General features: G+C 35.9%; 2 protein-coding genes across 5 annotated transcripts in view; one reads left to right on the top strand and one right to left on the bottom strand.

Annotated features, from left to right (window-relative positions):
* Nucleotides 1-20,039, bottom strand: part of ADGRV1 (adhesion G protein-coupled receptor V1) — a 566,898-nt gene that overhangs the window by 137,805 nt on the left and 409,054 nt on the right. The gene's annotated exons all lie outside the window — the stretch shown is intronic.
* LOC309622488 (uncharacterized protein) overlaps nucleotides 1-20,039 on the top strand; it is a 64,041-nt gene that overhangs the window by 40,606 nt on the left and 3,396 nt on the right. For all 4 annotated transcript variants that reach the window (XM_082378566.1, XM_082378565.1, XM_082378564.1 and 1 more), the window contains one exon: nucleotides 6,606-6,735. In XM_082378566.1, coding sequence (XP_082234692.1) covers nucleotides 6,606-6,735 — 130 coding nt within the window. The remainder of the gene's footprint in view (nucleotides 1-6,605; nucleotides 6,736-20,039) is intronic.

The following is a 20,039-nucleotide window of genomic DNA, read 5'->3' as shown; positions in this document are numbered from 1 at the left end:
TTTGGTGGTACAACCACACTATTATCTACCTGCTGCCAGCCTTTGTCAAGAGCCAGTGTGATTTACATTTACCTTGGTTTTGCACTTCCTTGGTAGAGATTCACATAAAAGCTGATGAGATGGCACAGGATTATTTCATACAGGAAATGTGGAAGATAAGCAGTCTCTAACCTGGTTCTCTGTGTGGGCTTAATTAGGTCTCTGATTCTTTCATGGGCACAGAAATTATCAGTCTCAGCTTTGATTTCCCCACCTAATATAAATAAAGCTGAGTTTATTAAACCATTTGATCTGCTTCCAGCCACTCAAATTGGATTTTATGTACTTAACTGTGTAAATACAACGTTGTGAGGAAATCGAGAGAAAAATAATATCACCAAGGGAAAGACAGTAGGCCTCGGTTAGAAATCAAGTCATATCTTACTTACTGATGAATGAAACTGACAACCTTATGCCATTCTGCATTATAGCCCCCCAAAGTCAATTGTGACAGTGGTAATTGGCATTCTTGAAACAAGATAAAAATGAGGTTAGATAAAATAAAATATTTTCTTTTTGCAATTCTAAGTCCCAACAATAAAGTAACTGACATAAAATAATTGCCCTTAGGGATCCAAATCATTGATTTGTGTCTCTTTCTGATATGGAAATATATGCTCTAAATTTACATTAAAATTTGAAAATATATAAAAAGGACTTAAAAGAGAAAAAGCATGCTTTTTCTTTTTGCATACTAGTAAATGGGATAAGTTTGAAAGAATTCAAAGTTAAACATTACATATTTCAAAATACGTGACATTCAATGAAAATATTTTATTTGAATTGTGATACAAGCAGCGCAAGAACTTATACGCAAAGTCAGTACCTCTTAAATAATATTTCAGAAATTTAGATGGCAAGGCAATGGCATTCAGTAGGTTTAATGTCCTTTAAGATGTCTCCTACTGGTTCATTCTCTTCCCAGTGTCTCAATTTCTCTCAAGCCTTTATGCTTGCCAACTGAAATTCCTCAGCCTTGCAGCCTTCCTTATGGACACGAACAATGGCAGAGGGTCTTCCACACATGCTTTGCTTTGTCTCACAGTCTACAAATGCCAGAACGGATTCCAGGCAACAGCATGATGGAAAGAATATACATTCAGTCCAGAGTCAAAGTCCTGACACTGTCATTTCCTGCTTACATAAATTGGCACAATTTACTAAAGGTCCTCAAGCTCCAGTCTACCCGAAAATTTAGGATAACAATACCTCATCTATTATGAGACTCAAGTGGGATAATGTACATGAAAATAGTTTCTAAAATGGAAAGTCACATACAAATGGAAGCTGTCTGGAAAGTTCTTTTTTCTGTGATCCACTGATTAGGTAATGCAGGCCAGTGCCTATGTCAGTACTAAGAAAGTCACATAGTTTAGAGGGCTGAGAATGGAACTGGACACATGTTGGATTCCTAGTCTCACTCCTTAGGATCAAGGCCAGCTTCCAAAAGCGTATACCCATGGCAGCCCGATAAGAATGACTACTGGGACCTGCCCAGAAATAACATAAACCAGCAAATATTACACAGATAATAGCATCATATGCAATCTAGTAGCATCATATGCAATCTATGGGGAAGAAACCACAGTCATTGTGCCATAACTATAAGCCATGAAGAAATTACATTTAAAAACATTATCGTATTTTCTTTAAATTTTTCTTAAACATGACCTTTTTTGATCACCAAGGCCTAGATAAGCCCCACTTATTTGATGAGAATTTTAAAGTTCCAGCTGCTCAAATGATAATTATACAACGAGGAAGTATTGGAGACCTGGGAGTGGGAGAGATGCAGAGACTAGGAAATAGCTAGACAAATGAATAAGGAAATTCTCTGAGAAAGAAGAACTGGACCTCTCTCCATATATATTTAAATAGTTATGCAAATCTAAAGAGTTAAAATGTGAAGAACTACAAATATTCATTTAAAAAAATGTGCTTGGATGATGGTATTTTCACCAACAATCATTTTATTTGGATGACATCTACCACAAAGAATCCTGGGTGTTTTATAATTAAAAATAAATAACAAAGCAGTTTCCTAATCATCAGACTCCTATGAAAAAAGTGAAGATCTAATGGCATCATTTCCAATTTTTCCCCAGAGAATGAGAAAAAAACTAAGTGAATTAATGACACAGCAATGGTCAAGCTACCACATCTATTACCATTAGACAAGTGTACCAAAGAGCATTCTTAAATTGGTTTCATTTTACGCTGAAGTGTAACATCCTTGCTTATTCAACAGTTTAAGGGAAGAAGAGATTATTAAAAGTATTCTAGCTAAGAATGGTCATCTATACTAGATCAAAGTAGACTGCAATCTCATCAGAAGAGTGGGGATCAAAAAGCCCACTGCTGTTTCCCTTACATTTCCTAACCCTAGGATTAATTTCCTGTAGATTTTTACATATTATTACTTATGATGTACCTATGTAATAGACATAGTTGCTAGTCGCCTGCCCAGCATTTATTCCTTCTTCTTCTGGTCACAGCACTAGAGAATTTCCTTTGAGATCCACGTGATTTGGTCATGGCTTACCTCACTCCTCCTTGCTCTAAGAATGGGCCTATGACCTGGCCAATTGATGTCACCTGCTCCCCTGTCCACAGGGATAAGCTCAGAGCTGGACACTGACTCTATGAAGCCAATGAGACTCATATTTAGGACTTTTGCTAGAACTGTTTTGTTTTTAAAATTAATTAATTTATTTATTTTTGGCTGGGTTGGGTCTTCGTTGCAGAGCACAGGCTCTAGGCACGCGGGCTTCACTTAATTGTGGCATGCAGGCTCAGTAGTTGTAGCTCGCGGGCTCTAGAGCACAGGTTCAGTAGCTGTGGTGCATGGGCTTAGTTGCTCCGCGGCATGTGAGATCTTCCCGGACCAGGGCTTGAACCCGTGTCCCCTGCATTGGCAGGCAGATTCTTAACCACTGTGCCACCAGGGAAGCCCTAGAACTCTTGAAAAGAAAAATCTCTTTCATCTTTATTGGTAGGATGAGAGTCTGAAGCCACCAGCTATCATGTTGCCACCATAAGGGAAGCATCTCGCAGTGATAAATGACTGAAAGACTGATCGCTATGACATGAGCTCCACCCCTGGACGGTGAAAGTCACAGTGCTATGACATCTTGAACCCCTGGATTCAGCAATGCCTGAAGCCATTCATTCACAGCACATCAATTAACATACATAATCTTTAAGGCTTATGCCTTGCCAGTTTGCACTGGGTTTCTGCCTTTTGTATTAGCATGAATTCTGAGTAATATAATCTTGCTTCATAAAATGTGGGGATTTTTATTGAATCGGTATCAATATACTTTAGAACACTGCTTTTGAAAGGAATATCAATGGGACTATTGCATAAAAGGATTTCAGACTCACTTCTTAATTTATTTGCATGAATATACAGTACATTTTTTCTATTAGCTGATTTAAAGCAAACATGAGATGCAAGACTTACAGTGTCTGTTACTTTTTAGAAGGGCAAAAGTTGCCTTTCACACCTAAGAACCCAAAACAAACACTATTTGAGGTCAAGATGTTGAGTAACATAAATCTCAACTTTTCTATCAACACCTCTCTGAAGAGGCTCTGCCAAAACCTCTGTCCTACAAGCTAGTAAATCTCCCATATCAAGTTTACTTACGGCATCTCCCATGGAATCTACATCCAGGTCCTGGGACAGCAGACGGAACTGCGCGAGAAACGTAGCTGGCTGCCAGAGCTGCCTGGAGCTTCAATTAACTCCAAGTAGTTAAGGGCAGGGAGAGCTGGCAGAGTATGAAATTGCATTCCAGAAAGCCCACCTGGGACTTCCTGCAGGACACCAGCTCTTAAAACAGACACGGTCAGAAGGGGCAGGAGATGGCTCAGAGGTTTGCAGAAAAGGTTTTCCTTTCCCTTTCGGGACCAGATTCTTTATTGGGTCTCTGGATGTTGCTTTCTTTTTCTAAATAAATATGGGAAACCCAGCATGTACTTGGTAAAAACTGGGTGGGGCTGATTATGAACAGTTTCAATAAGATAAATTTGTTTTACACTGTCTTTCAGTGTATGACATATATTCTCTACTTTTGAACATGTAATTATTATAATTTTATTTCTATTAACAACTTAGTTACATTGACTGACAGGAAAAGATTCTTTTGCTTCTAGGTCCCTAGCTTTCAAACTTCAATTTGCATTAGACTCCTTCGAGGACTTGTTCAAAGTACAGACTCCCAGGGCCTACCCTAGACCTGAGGAATCTGAATCACTGTAGGCAGAGCCTAGAAATCTGAATTTTCAGGTGATGCAAATCACCTGAGAACCACACGCTGAGAAACACTATCCTGGGGGGAAATTCACATCCAAGGGCACACAGTCATTTGTACTTTGCATTCATTCCTACTTTGTAAATGCAACAGCAATTTACATCGCTGGTGCCATATCTTCAACTTGATGCTTCTAGCATAAAATCTTATTTATCAAGAGCTACAGTTAATAATTTGAGTAGACTATTGCTCTGAGTACTTATTTTGTCTGCTATCACCCCCAGTATTCATGCCATGGGAGGACAAAGTGTTCCTGACTCACGGCTGAAGTGGCAGTGCAATATAAACAAACAGCTTCAGTTCTCCTTCAGGTGACAAAGCAAGACATTTCATAGACTCCCATGGACCTACTGCTACATTTTAATTTGAAAAGTTAACATTTTGAGGGGCGTTTATTTTTTCCTCTAATTTTTAACACAGAATTATAGGAAAGTGCCTGGTGTTTTACACTTTTCATTAGAACATGTTCTGCCAATTGTGGTCTAAATACAGTTTACATGGTTTGGTAGCTGATCAATCACCACTGCAAGAGAGAACATCTCTTAATGAGAAAAAATATGTATGTAAAATTGACAATTTAGCAAGAGCATATAGAACAAGGCTCTTCATGAGTCACATATATACATTTTGAAAGCCACACCTAAAGTAAGGCATGTTTGAAATATGTATTAATTCTTATAGGCTGCTAGGTACCACTGAATGCAATGGGACAATAGTTTCATAAATGGTTCTTCCATTGGAACTCCTCAAATTATAGTCTAAACATCCCTAGGTTTTACAATCATGTGACAGTCTTGAGTGACGTCAGAGTCTTCTTCTCTGCTCTCTTTTCTCTCTATCCTCCCCTTTTCATCCCCATACCCTCTCTCTTTTTACTATCACTGGGAATAATGTCAGAGACTACTTTCAATACCATACCTCCAATATCTATTAGAGTGCATGGCACATAAAAATGATTAATAAATACTCCTTGAATGAATGAACAAGTGAATGAATAAATGAATTAAATGGCTTTTTCCCCCTTTGGTCACATTATCTTTTATTCCATCTTAACTTTACTCAGTCTCTGTACTCAAGGTGGAGTGGGTGAGAGTAATCTCTCACTCTTACCATTTGCCACAGGACACCTAAAATCCATCAACCTTGCCCTTCGCAAGCTTATGGGATTGATGTCTGCGTTCTCAACGGATGATCCCGAAGGACAGAGAGGTTTTTATGGAATACCGGCCAGCATTTCCCCTCCCTCCAAAGTCCCAAGGTTTTCTTTTCTTTAATTAGTAGTCAGCTTAAGGAAATTCAGATAGAAAAAGAGGCCAAGAAAGAGACCAGGGTCCTAAGTCTGGATCCGTGGAGGTGGGAATTTGTCTCTGCATTTGTGTGTGAAACTTGCAGGGGCTGGGAGCTGAGGCAGTGACTGGACTCCAAGAGAGAAAGAACCCTCCAGGTTCTGGTAATTTCTGAAGAACTCCCCATCACACAGTGCCTGGGTCCAAACAGATACTCCGTAAATCTTTGCTGAATGAATAGAAGGCAAAGTATGGCCCAAATCAGTCAATGAAAGGTTGATTAAAAATTACAAACAGATGTATATTTGAGCATCTCAATTTTAAGCATATTTTAATCATCTGTGAATATACTTTATCACTAATCCTTTGTCAGACAGGGAGCAATTATTTCTTGTTTGCCGTGGAAAACATCCCCATCAGCACACTACCTGACACACAGTAGATGAGTAAGTTAATAAGGAGAGAAAAAGCTACATAAATTATACAAGAAAATATGTGATAAGTGCCATAAGAGTGTTTAAATAAATAGAAAGCTATTCACAGGAGAGACTGCCTATAATGAAAACGAAGCAAGCCTTCTGGAAAGTCATGGAATTTAACCCCAAAGTATATATAAGATTTTAACAGACAAGTAGGAAAGGAAAACTGAAGGAGATTTATTAAAACAAATGGTATAAGCAAATGGGTGGAGAAAGGAAAGAGTAAGTTGTTAGAAGGGGAATAAAAAAGTATCCCAACTAGACTGGAACAAATGGAATGTCTAACAGTTACAGACCAAGCTGAAAAGGTGTCCAAGGATATTGAAAGTCAGGCAAAGGGAAATCAGATTTTATTTAGGCATTAGTAGGAAACGAGTCACTAGAAGAATAGCAACAGGGGAAGGTAGACCAACCCAGCCCCAATGTGAAGAGAGACTGAAGGTGACCAGCAAGCTATTGAGGTTGATTTTATTTCAATATTTCAGGTCATGGATTTAAGTGGTAGTAGTGGGAATGGAAAGAAAAGGTCGAATGTGAGATGTGCTGCGAAGGAAGATCAAAAAGAAGGGGAGATTGTATTTGACGTGAAGAATGGAGGAGGGAAATGGAGTCAAGGTAAGTTCAGATACCTGGGAGAATTCTCAGAATTGAAGGAGATCATGGCTCATTTCCCAGGCAGGAAAGTGTTTTAGTTTAAATGGATAGATCAGCTAATTGCTACTATTTTCAATGGAATGCCATTTGAAGCTAATAAAGTAGCTCTATTACATGGGAAACCATGTCTTTTTAGCACCACTTTTTTTCTTACCTTACTAAATCTGCACAGTAAAAGCCTTTGTGAAAGGAAAGCATAAACCATATCATTAACAGATAAATTGACAATGATACAGGGATAGTAAGAGGAAGAATAGAGAAATTTAAAATTCATCACTTTCTAGTTTTATAGATGAGTAATGCTGTATACGTACACAACATGCTAATATACTAATACATATAAAGGGTCCATGAAAGTAAATATTTTGAGTTTAATAGTGTTCTAAATGAATGAGGAAAAATGTGGAGTGAAATCTCCTAGGATACAGTGTTTTTTGCCACTTAGTAAGGCGATATGACTAAATGAGGAAACTGGAAGAAAGGGAAATGGATACAGAACTATGTAAAGAAGCTGAATCCGAGAAATCAGAAAAGAACTAGAAATGACACGTTCATAATTATAAAAATGTTCAAATTAAAATTTTCTTCCTCTGGAAACAAAATAAATAGTAACAAAACTTTGTGCAGCCTCCAATATGAATGTAAGAGAGTTAGTTGCCAAGTTTTCCGTTCTATGAAGCTTTAAGGTACCATACATTTTTGGCCTTAAACATTACTATTAAGAAAGTAATAGAGAAAGTTTGTGATAAATACAATCAGAAGACTCCAAGGCAGAAAGTAAAGGCCTCCTGACCCCTTTCCCCATCTCCTTCCCTAGAGAAAACAACTGTTAGTGGTTTCCTGTAAACTGTTACAGATTTGTTCTATACATACTAACATTTGTAATATAAATTGAATTCAATAAAATATGTTGCTATCTCTTTCCAAGAAATCATTCATTTATCAAATAGTAATTCTGCACTATGCTGAGAATCTAAAGTCAAAAAGTGTCTGGATTTTATTTTCAGGGAATTTACTATCAGGAAAGAGAGAGAAGTCAATTATTATAATACAGAACTTAGTAGTATGAGAATCATTACTTTGTCTAATGCATATTGAATATTTCAAAAATTTCAGAAAATTTTTAGAAATTAAAATTAACCTATTTGAGTAAAAGGTGATTTCTAGGATGCAAATCTAGATTTTCAGAAAGTTTCTAATGCAAATATTACAAGAGTTAGCCAGGCATTTTCAGATAAGTCAGGCAAAGTTTCTCTATATACAGAGTGACTATCACTTAAGGTGTTCATTCTCCAGTGGTTTTAATTACTGAAAATATCTTTGACCTAAAAATTGTCATTTTATTTTTGCCCCATCAAAAATCCATTGAACAACTGTGAACACTGATTTCTCTATTTCCAAATATTTTAGGGCTCAGAGGAAAACAAAACTTCACTTACTATTCATAACTATGCCTGTACAAGGGCAAACAAGAGTCAATGAAAAGTGCCTCAGAGATCATCTGATCTCTGAGAACAAGACTGGTGTTTTAACTCAGGCTTTGTGTTCAGTCAAGCATTTCCCCTTCTTTTAGAAGATGGACAGATGTATGCTCATATTTAGGTGGTTCTTTGATCCACCCTAGGAACTGCGTATGAAACTACCGCTTCTCAGAAGCTCTGAATGAGATCATTATTCATTACTTAGAAAGCCCGTGTGTCATGCTGCATTTAGCTTTTATACATTGCCATTCATTTTGTTCCCCTACTAACATCTACTTCCTACCCTATCCAGCTTTCAGTAACTCACATTAAAAGACTATTTTGTTTGTGACCTATCATAGACAAATTTTTGTGAATGAGATGCTAAGACGATGGCAGTATTACTAGGGTGACCCTGATCCAGTCATGTCCCTTTGTTTCTGTAACACCTTAATGGAACTCAGAAATAAAAGCAACTTTCAGTGTTTTAGAGACACATGAAATGCATACTTATAATTCACATAACTACCCTTAAATTACTGAAACATATTTAAATATATGGCCTTAATTTTCTGATGCTTTTAGTCTCTCTTCCTCCTTGACTCCAAATACCTGAAGGGCTATGATAGAGTGTTTGGAAATCCACCCAATTTAGTGACATAGGCATTATAGCACAACTTAATAAACACATATTATATTACTTTAGTTCATGACATGACTGATTTGCCACTCTTTTGCCATTACAAAATGGAAAAAAAAACTTAAACGGAATTCTTTTTATTAAAATCATACTCAAAAGTTACAGCTTTAACAAAAGAAAATTTGTAATTATTTTTCATTATTAGGCTCTAATTATCTGTCACAGACAGACATTTATTATATGACAAAGCAAACATCAGAGGTATGAACATTTGGAATAAAAAAAAAGCATTCTGAAATCTCCCAGGAGTATCTTATTTCATGTCAAGGGAAATCAGCAGTAAGTCATTCTTGGGACTTGCCAGGACTGTATGGTCCTCCTCATCTTGTTTCACTTCTGTCCAACGGAACCAGGAGGTACAATCTGAGGACATGTGGCCTGATTACGATGCTGGGCTAGTAAAACCTTATCAGAGGAAATACTGACAGCTCTGGATACCACATCTATTCTCTTCATCATTTCCTTGATGAAAGATCACTTTGCAGAGATTCTGAGAGTAGAAGGTCATAGTTGCTTCCTTTCACCTCATATCTACATGAGGGGGAAAGTTACACTTGGAGGAACCTTAGGAAATAGTCAATAGTCTTTTCCTTAGTCTGTGATTCGCCCCTATGGACTACCCATTTTGAAGACTTTTATGAATTGAAGAGATAGCAAGTCACATACAAATGCAATAGATTATGAGGCTAACATCAGTTATCAACTTGGGGGAGGTATTAGTGTCCCTACTCCACTACCAACATGATTTTTTAATAGAATCCCCTGAAAATGATTGTTATGATTTGTCAACATTTGCTTCTAAGGAACTACAAACAGTGTTGTGCTGAGGTTGGCTTGTACAAGCTCATGAGAAGTGATTGTTAAATTTTCAAGAATTTTGTGAACCAGTTGTTAAACAGACCCATTATTAAAAATGAAATTATACAGACTTACAGTTAATTATATTAAAAGCAAAGGTAAGAAATACTTAAAACTCACCATTTTCTAATTATTTTACTTCATTTTATTATTACCCGTGCATCTATTATATTCGTGTGGTGGAAATGTCATATAATGGTGTGCTATTATGCATCCCTTTCCACCTCTATTTTCAAGGATGTCACACTGATAGCTTGAACCCAGACATAGTGGGAGCATTTACAACATGGAAACTAACTAATGCTACAATCAGTTGTGCCCTGCTCGCATGAGCCACTTGTTAAACATTTACCAGCACAATACTGGCAGGGTGGGTTCCAGGATTACAAAGAAGAATAAGACCTTGCCTTAATAGAAATTATGACCTAATTGGGAGACAGGTAAATACTTAAGTATAAGATTGCCTTGTAAGTGACAAAATAGGGGTTAAAGGTGTCACAGGAAAAGAAAGAGATGTAATTAATTTTGCTTGAGGTGTTCTTAGAAGGTCTCATAGAGTAAACAACCTTTGACCAGACCTTCAACATTGAGTAAAAATTCACTAGCAGAGAAGGGAAATGCTCTTCCAAAAAAGAACAAAGGGTAAAGCATGAAATGCTTGGCATGTTTTGGAAAGGGCTAATAATTGAATATGTCGAGGGCAGTGTTGCTAAGACTTTCCCACTCAGAACCATTAATGGCAAAGAATGAATGGGTTATTCGGGTGATCTGAAGTTGCAGCTTGAAAAGGCTCACTACTAAGAGATATTTCTTTAATTTCATCTATTTTGCCTTTAAAATTCATCAAAATTTTCCATCATCCTTATGTATTGATATTTTCACTTGGGATAGGGTTTGTCTTCTTCATCTTCTTTTTTTCCATCTTGACCTCTCCACTAGGAGGGAAAAGGTCTTTCAACACATCAAGTATTTAAAGGCATGAGGGAAAATCAATATTATGAAGGGAAATATTAGTATTTCTTGTATATGCTATGCTCTGAGGGTGTAAGTACCCATTAATAATCTCCCAGGATGGAGAGAAAAATGGGCAAAGATGCAGTAGCAAGATGGAGCAGGGCCAATGAGATAGAAAAGGAAGTAGAGAGATCAAGGAGGGAAAGCTTCTTGGAATGATTCTAAGCACTGAAAGCTACACTGTAGAGATATGTTTTCGAACTGTCCCCTAGACTCCAAATATGTATATGATCAGGTATCAGCAGACTTTCTTTCTTATAATGAACCAGCGTTGGATGTACCAGGAAGCTAATGAAGCTTAAGCTTAAACTTCAGGACTACTCACTTGCATAAACCCTTTTCAAGGGCCTGGGAATGGCCCTAGCAGTATGTTCACCTGGTTATGAGTTTTTGTAAAATTTATAAAACTAAGATATTTTAATTGCAATCAGTTGACACTGCTGTCTTTTCAATCCCAACTCTCCTTCTGTCACACTACCTCTTGCATTAGGTGATACTGGAATGACTGATAATTTGGGATGTGGCTAAGGGGAAGTTCAGATGGGAGTAAATTTTGCTGGAATGTGTGGGATATGTTCATGTGGCATAGAGCCACTTCCATTCATGAAGTTACTGTTAGACATAATCCATGGTACCACCTCGCTGGGCATCAGTGGTGAGGACATGCAGGGTCAGAGATTATATAGAAGTATGAAAATGTGCAAATGAGTGCAGCCTTAGAAGAGCATGGTGGAGGAACAAGGTTTAGAATGTATATACTCAGAAGTTGGCCTGTAGAAAATGCTTCCAATTATTATTAGACCCCTTTTCTCTTCTGTCAGAAGTATATCTAATGAATAAAATGATACTCTATATACTTTTTTTTTTTTACTACGACTATTGTTTTAAAACGGTTTTAGGTTCACAGCAAAATTGAGGGGAAGGTACTGAGAGTCCCCATTTATCTCCTACCCTTACACACGCATAGCTTCCCCCATTATCAGCATTCCCCATAGTTGTGGTACATGGGTTATAACTGATGAACCTATATTGACACGTCATAATCACCCAAAGTCGATAGTTTACATTACAGCTCACTCTTGGTGTTGTACATTCTATGGGTTTGGACAAATGTATAATGATGTTTCCATCATTATAATATAATACAGAATAACCCCTGGCAATCACTGATCTTTTTAGTCTCTCCACAGTTTGCCTGGAATCTGGATCAGCCCCTGTAAGGCCCTGTGCCTGTATTCCCACTCAAATGTCACAGAGCATAATATTATGTCTAGTATAAAAATAATATTTTAATTTATGTACCAACTAAACTATTTTATTTTTACCCTAGATACTTAAATAAAATTAAACTTCAGGAAGGTAAGCCATGTCTATTCTGAGGCTCTGTCTACGACTCTGGGGCATTCTACAAGTACTCTAGTTTGAAAAGTATAGATCCAGGGCTTAGCAAACACAAGTGGGTATGAACAGCTGAAAAAAAACACAGGCGTTAATGGTGCTGCTTACTGTTTATAGGAGTTTGAATTTTTTTTTGCAGAGAGTTGCCAAAGGGTTTTAAGCAGATCTTGTTTTAGAATAACTCTGGTGATAGTACAAGGAAAGAATTAAAATGGGGAGTAAATAATAAAATAACTGACTTTGAAGCTATTGCAGTAGACTTTGTTCAAGACTATGAGGACCCGAATTAGACCTATGAAATAGAACAGGACAGGAGGGAACAGGTTTCAAGTGTTATCAAAAGGATCAACAGCCCTGTGACTAACAGGATGTGGAAAGTAGGTGAGAGGAAGCTGCCAAAGATGACTCAATTTTCTTGCTTGAGCACCTAGAGGAATAATACGGCTGATAATAAGTTGGAGAATGCAGCATAAGTAGATGTTCACAACATAAGTAATAATGGCAAACAAATTAGAATTGCTGCCTTAAAAAGTTTTGTACACTTTTAAAATAGATTTGTTAAAATACTGTTAAATTTCTCTTTTATGAGTATCTTGGGCTGTCTTCTCCCCTTAGGAGAAGTCAATTTTGGGGTTATCATTTATATCCCAGGTGATATTTTAGAAACAAATAGAATCTTAAAGCAAATCAAGTTAACCAAATTTATTTATTGAGTATTTACTGAGGATTTACTCTAAAACCAGCAAAGATAAGCTATAAAGTTTAAAATGAATTCTGAAAAAGCATACACAGTATGCTCTTTTAGTGGAGGATTAAATGTAGTATGTTACATTTAAAAGCAATTAAAAAATACAAATCAGTATTTCAGGTTTATAAAAGAGAATCAAATTATAAACCACTGAGGGTAGAAGAACTTTAAAGGTCCTTTAATTAGCTTTCAATCAAAGCTTGACTCTCCCGGTCTCCCTTTTTGTTATGTCAGTCCTTCACACATTTGAAGAAAGCTGTATTGTGTCCCCTAAGACTTTTCCTTTATAACAAGGCCCCGCTTCTATTCATAAACCCCTACATAATGTCATTTGACATCCTCCTAACCATCATGGCCATTCTCCTCCTGACAGGCTATTGTTTTTTGCATGTCTCTTTACCTTCAGAATTTAAAACAAATTATTAAATCAATACCTGTTAGATACATTTATTTAAGCAAGCATAAGACAACTCAACCATATCCAGTCCATAGTTTAGTATCTTATCCTTAAAAAAAATGATAGGAAAATATGTCACAGACTACAGTATTTATAGGATTCTCCTGATATATTGATATACCCCTTATAAAGGAAATCAGTCCAAGAGTATATGTTATCTTTTAGTTTATCACCACTTTCTTTTTTCTAAGTGCTCCTAAGGAATCAATTTAAGAAGATATTTTGGGAACTTTTTTCAGGACCAGGAAGATTGAGAATCCAATTTATGAAATTGGGGACAATATTTGCTTATTCTCCATTTGTTCCCTAACTGTCCTGCATTCCTCAATGTCAGTTCAGCAAATTCTCTCACATTTGAATATTATCATTAATGCAGGAAGAGAAATGTGAAGTTATTTAGAACACTTAGGTGCTCTCATAAACAGTTCACCTCTTTGAGATTTCAAGTCTTTTACCAGCAGCCTTTTTTTTCCTTCTCTCTAGAGACTCTTTCTACTTGACAGAGAAAGGTAAAGCAAAATCTACCTTAATCATGTTTTCTTTTTCTAATATTAAATGCCTTCCTATAGTAGACATTTCCCTCACTGTTTAGTGTGTCTTTAATATGAACAATAACTTTAAATGGCCCCTCCTTCCCTTCAGTTGTCATTTTATCATTTTTTTTAGCAAGTCTCACATCATTTGAGGTTTAAGCATCCCTTTTTCTTATATTAGCCATTCTTTTTCTATTAATGATATATTCCTACTTTCTTTCACTATGCTTGTCCTTGTTTCATTTGAGCCCACCAGAAAGAATACATATACCCTAATGATTCTGATGACTATCTCTCCCTTTTTTCTCTTTAAAATTATTTCAACCATTTCATTTGAATTTAATTTTTAAACTTTCTCCTCTAGTACTGTGTTTCCTTTTAGAGTCTCTGGTCATGAAATACTAATGTTATCTAATTTTTATCTGAGTGTTTTAAAATTGAGCTTCCTAAATTTTAGTGTGAACACATATCTAATTATGTTCAAGCTTTCCCTCTGTTTATCAAGGACTCCATTTGGCAAAGGTTGATAGCTGCTGGATCTTATTGTTTCTGTTTCTCGAACTGAACAGAATTGTGTCAAGTATGCCTCACTGCTTCCTCTACCTTCTGAGAAATAGTCAGATATTCAAATAAAATATCATCAGTTACTCTGTTTTAGGCAGAATAGGATTTCCAGTGTGCATGTGCGAGAGCAGCTAGGGACCTACGGATAAGTCAGACCCACTGGGTTTAATCCCGGCTGTGCTACCCATACTTTTTCTGACTTTCCACCTCTTGGCACCTTAATTTCTCATGAAGAAACAAGTTACCTAAAAATTCCCATGGCATTCATTTAGCTAATAACAGCCAGGATCTCTATCGCTGGAAAGCTAGGCAGCTCACAGAAATTTCCTTGTGAGGAAGCCAGAGTTCTTTTCCTCCTGCCAGCAGTCTACTCATCCAATTGATACTAATGAGCTTTAGCCATTGTTTCCAAGCCTGCAGTTCACCAAATCCATAGGAGCAATAGGAGTAAAGGGGACTGTGATGGGCATGGTACTCTGAGAGGTATGGTTCCTAGGAAAGATGTATTTCACAGGTACAGAGACAGGAAAAACCCTGGCAGCAATGTCTGTTGGGGGCTAACATTTTTCATGTATTTTATCGGTTTAAAGTGTCAGACAACTAGGCTATGTAGGCAGATGAAAATGCCACTTCTATCCTATAGGCCTGCAGCAGAGGTATGCTATACATTATTGTTAATTGGGCTATTATTATGTACATAGACGTTAAATCAACCGTGATATTTAAAAAGAAGATTCTAACTAAGAACAAAGCGAGCAGAGCTAACCATCACAGCTTCATGTATTGGACAACAGAAGGCTCCATGGGAATCTCATTCTAGGATGAGTAAATAATTTTTGAAAAATCAAACATTTTGAAAATTATTAAGGGGTCAGAAAAATTTTTTTTCTAACTGCTTAGAACTTAAATAGAATATAAGAAGGCAAAGCCTAAGGAAAAGAAGCGAAATAAGGCCCAGACAAATGTTGTCTGAAGGAACTGTCAAAGAAGCAAAAGAAACGGGAAAAAAATGTGTAACAACTGAAATCTGCATTGGAAGCAGGGATAAGCAGAATAACAATGCAGAAACTCAGCTGACTAACAGAGCAGACAAACTTGAGAAGCTGTGGCAGGATGCATGGGAAAAAGTCAAAGAGTTGAAAACGATTAAGTGTGATTACTATGATCATAGAAGACAAGGTATAGTGATAAGTACTCATAATACTTTGTTATCTCTGATTCTAGAAAATGCATATGATTGAAAAACTCAATGAAGCAGAACACGCTATGTCTGTGGAGTTAAGAGCCCAAGTACCAGACACATTTAAAGGAAAAAATAGCTATAACTATATACATTCAGCCCAAATTTTTACATTATAGAAATAAAATGTTAAAGATCTACAAGCATCCAAGAAGGTAAAGAATAAATTTACCTGAATGGAAAAACAGTATCAGGCTAATCTCTGTAACACGAAATGCCAGACAATAATAATATATTATTTCCTGAGTTCTGATGTGAAAAATAATATCCACCAAAAATAACAAATTATTTAAGAGCGTAAGAAATAAAAAATACAGTATGCAACTGAATTAGCAAAAAGTAGAAAATGTTTGAGAGAAATAAACACAAAGGGAAAAGAAATTAGGGAGAATATAATGCATATACGGGAGTTACAAAGATCCAATAAATTAATTGGTGTTCAGGAAATAAAGAACCTCCCTAAATGGAAGGGAATAGAACGGCATTAAAGATGTAATTGAAGAAAAATTTTCTGAAATTAAGGAAGAAATAAATCTTCATGCTGAAAGAACACAAAACTTTTCTAAGCATACAAATAATAAGCCAAGAAAAATGTAGGAAAAGATGGATAGGTTTTACTACAATTTAAAAACATAGATCACAAATTGTGACAAATATTTCATCAAATACTACAAAGGATAATGTCTTTAATAGGAACAAAGCTCTCGCAAATCTATAAAAAAATAGAAAAACAACATGAACAATTTATAAGAGAAGCACAAATGGCCGAATAAATATATGGGTGTATTCAAACTCCCTGGTCTCATTAAAGAAATAGCAACAGAAACAATAATAAATCACTCCATGTGATGGTTAATTTTATTTGGCAACCTGACTGGACCATGGGATGCTTAGATATTTGGTCAAATATTATTCTGCCTGTGTGTGTGAGGGTGTTTTTGGATGAGATTAACATTTAAATTGGTAGATAAACTGAGTAAAGTAGATTGCTCTCCCTAATGGGAATTTTTCCTACCTCATGGTCTTTGAACTGGGACATTGGCTTTTTTCCTGTCTTCAGACTCCAACTGAAACATTGCCTCTTCTGAGGTCCCAAGCCTGCCAGCCTCTGGACTGGAATTACACGATTGGTTCTCGCAGGTCTCCAGCTTGCTGACTTTCCCTGCAGATTTTGGTAATTGCTAGCCTCGGTAATCTCATGAACCAACTCCTTACTATAAATTTGTGTCTATCTATCTATCTATCTATCTATCTATCTATCTATCTATCTATCTATCTATCTATCTATCTATCTACCTACCTACCTACCTACCTTCTTACCTACCTACCTACATCCTATTGGTTCCATTTCTCTGGACAACCCTAACACACTGCACTTACCTATCAAAACCATAAAGCTCACAATCAAGACTAGCACTGCTGTTGGGAGACTGGTACTCTCCAGAAACATCATTAAGACTAAATTTTTAACCTTTCTGGATGACAGTTTGGCAATATTTCTAAAAATTTCATATTTTTAATCCAGTAATTTCATTTCAAGAAATCTGTGATGTAGAAATGTGACACAGCACACATACTGCAGACCTTTTAAATATTAAAAATGAGGAAAGGGAAGAACTTAAATGTCCAATGCTGGGGAATGGTAAACACACTATGATAAAGTCCATCTTGAGACAGATATTGTGATGCCATTAAAAAAATGCGGAGGTATACCCAATGGCATGGGAAATTCTAATGATATAACATTAAGTGAAATAAGGAGGAGATAAAACTGTGTGACCCCAATTTTACATAATAAAAGCAAAAATCTATAAATCTAGATATAAACAGAAACATATAAACAGTTAGAAGTAATAATATTTGAATGATGGGAACATATCTGACTTTTATTTTTTAAATTATATTTTCTAAGTTTTCCATAATTTCTAAAACACCTAAAAACACTAAAATTTTATAATTAAAAAAATATTATTTTAAGAAAAAAAAAAGCAAGCAGATTCCTTGCTCCTGAAAAGCCACAAAGTAGAAAATATAACCCCCAAATCAACTGTCAGAAAATCTTTTTGAGCCAGGTATGGTTTTCTTAAGTCACTAAATATCCTGTTGGACAAACTGTTTATATTTGTGGGCATTTCCTTTTTCATTAGAGACTTCAACAAAACTTCCCCTATAAATAACTGATTTATTTCCTGAACTAATACACGATTGACCATTTGTGGTTGTATGAGCTTTCTTAGATTTCCAAATGAGAGTTTTTGATATATTGCAAAATACCTTGTAATGCAGAGCATCTGAAAATGAAAGCTGATCTATTTTTTCATTTCATCTGTAAAATTTTTAAAGAAAATAAGCAAGATGAAATGCAATTCACAAGCATCTCTCATTACAACTCCACCTCCTGCAGTTTTACAATTACCTCTTTCCTAATGCTTTATTCAGCTTGATATTTGAAATGCCTAAGTTCTTAGCACTCTGCATTAAAACGTAATCATTATTCTTCCTGATTCTGCCTCTAGTTAATAAATTAGGATGAACACAGACTGAGATTCTTGTGGCAACACGTTTTCACCATTTTGACCCTGAGTAAATCACTTTAAATGTTCTCAATGTGTTAACTGTACCATTATTGTACTTGGAAAATTTAATTAGCACACAAAACATTTAAACTAATTCTCTGAAATAATCTGATATCACACAAAAGCTTATCTCATACATTAAAATGTAAATTTTCCTTACAAATGGATAGGAGAAAGATGTGTTAATAGAGAAATAAAAATTCAAGGGAGACAAAAGCTAATAGCCCTAATATAGTGCACCTCACCTCCAAAAAAAGTGAGAAAGAAAACAAGGAAATACTACTCTTCAAATTATTGGAAAACATGAAAAACAATCAGAAAAATTAATGGAGGAAGATGAACAAGCAAGTCACAAAATAGATAAAAATGGTAAATAAGTGTATGCAATGATATATAAATTAGACGTGTACTTAGTATGATGTCTGATACATAATAAATGATGCTATTAAAACATATATATAAAAACATATATCTGTATATACATATAAAATGTATCTATCTATATATGTATATATGTAAACATATATGTCTATGTGTGTGTATGTGTATATCTATCTATCTATATATCTACCTACCTACCTCACGTTGGCAAACACTGAAAAAAAACTTACAATGCCCAGAGTTGTCAAGAATGTGGAGCAATAGGCTCTGTCATACTTTGTGATTTCAGTGTAAACAGGTGTGTTCATTTTAGAAAATGCTTTGGTAATATCTTTTAAAGTAAAAAATTATATATGTCTTCTTTGAATGAGCCATTCCACTGCTCAAAATTCATCCTATGGCAAACAATAACACAAGTATACAAAGATACCTATATAGGGATATTCATTACAATGTTATAAAGAAAAACTGGAAATAGTCCAAAAGTCTACCAATAGAAGTTTGGTGAAATAAATATAATAGAACATTACAGTACAAAATATGATTGATATATACGGATATAGAAAATTGTCCCATAAATAAAAAGTAGATTACAAAACAGAACATATCCTGTTTTCATTATGAGTGTGTATTTTTTTAAAAAATTTTATTTATTTATTTATTTGTTTGTTTTTGGCTGTGTTGGGTCTTAGTTTCTGTGCGAGGGCTTTCTCTAGTTGTGGCAAGCGGGGGCCACTCTTCATCGCGGTGCGCGGGCCTCTCACTATCGCGGCCTCTCTTGTTGCAGAGCACAGGCTCCAGTTGCGCAGGCTCAGTAGTTGTGGCTCACGGGCCTAGCTGCTCCGTGGCATGTGGGATCTTCCCAAACCAGGGCTCGAACCCGTGTCCCCTGCACTGGCAGGCAGATTCTCAACCACTGCGCCACCAGGGAAGCCCCTATGAGTTTGTATTTATGTAGGTATGAGCATGTGTATATACATATATTAGAATATACATAGAGAAAAGGTAGAAAAATACATACCAAATACCTTTAATATGAAGTTGTAGGTGAAGTTACATATTATTATAATATTGTTACAAGTATTGAGACTTGGAAAAAGCTATTACTGATACTACTGAAGTAATCACAAATAAAAATATTTATATGACACTACTGTCCGAAAATAATATTAGAATAAATCTAGTTGTTTCTGGATATGGAAGGATACAGTTCCTCATCTTTCGACATAAATGAAGCTAATGTTCTATTATTTTTTACAACTTGTGGTCTTACCAAAAAGGACTCCCTGGAACTAAATGGATACTTAATCTTTCACTTCAGATTGTATTTACATTT

Source organism: Balaenoptera borealis (assembly GCF_965194805.1).
Source record: "Balaenoptera borealis genome assembly, chromosome: 2".
Classification (NCBI taxonomy): domain Eukaryota; kingdom Metazoa; phylum Chordata; class Mammalia; order Artiodactyla; family Balaenopteridae; genus Balaenoptera; species Balaenoptera borealis.
This window is presented reverse-complemented; position numbering and strand designations above follow the sequence as displayed.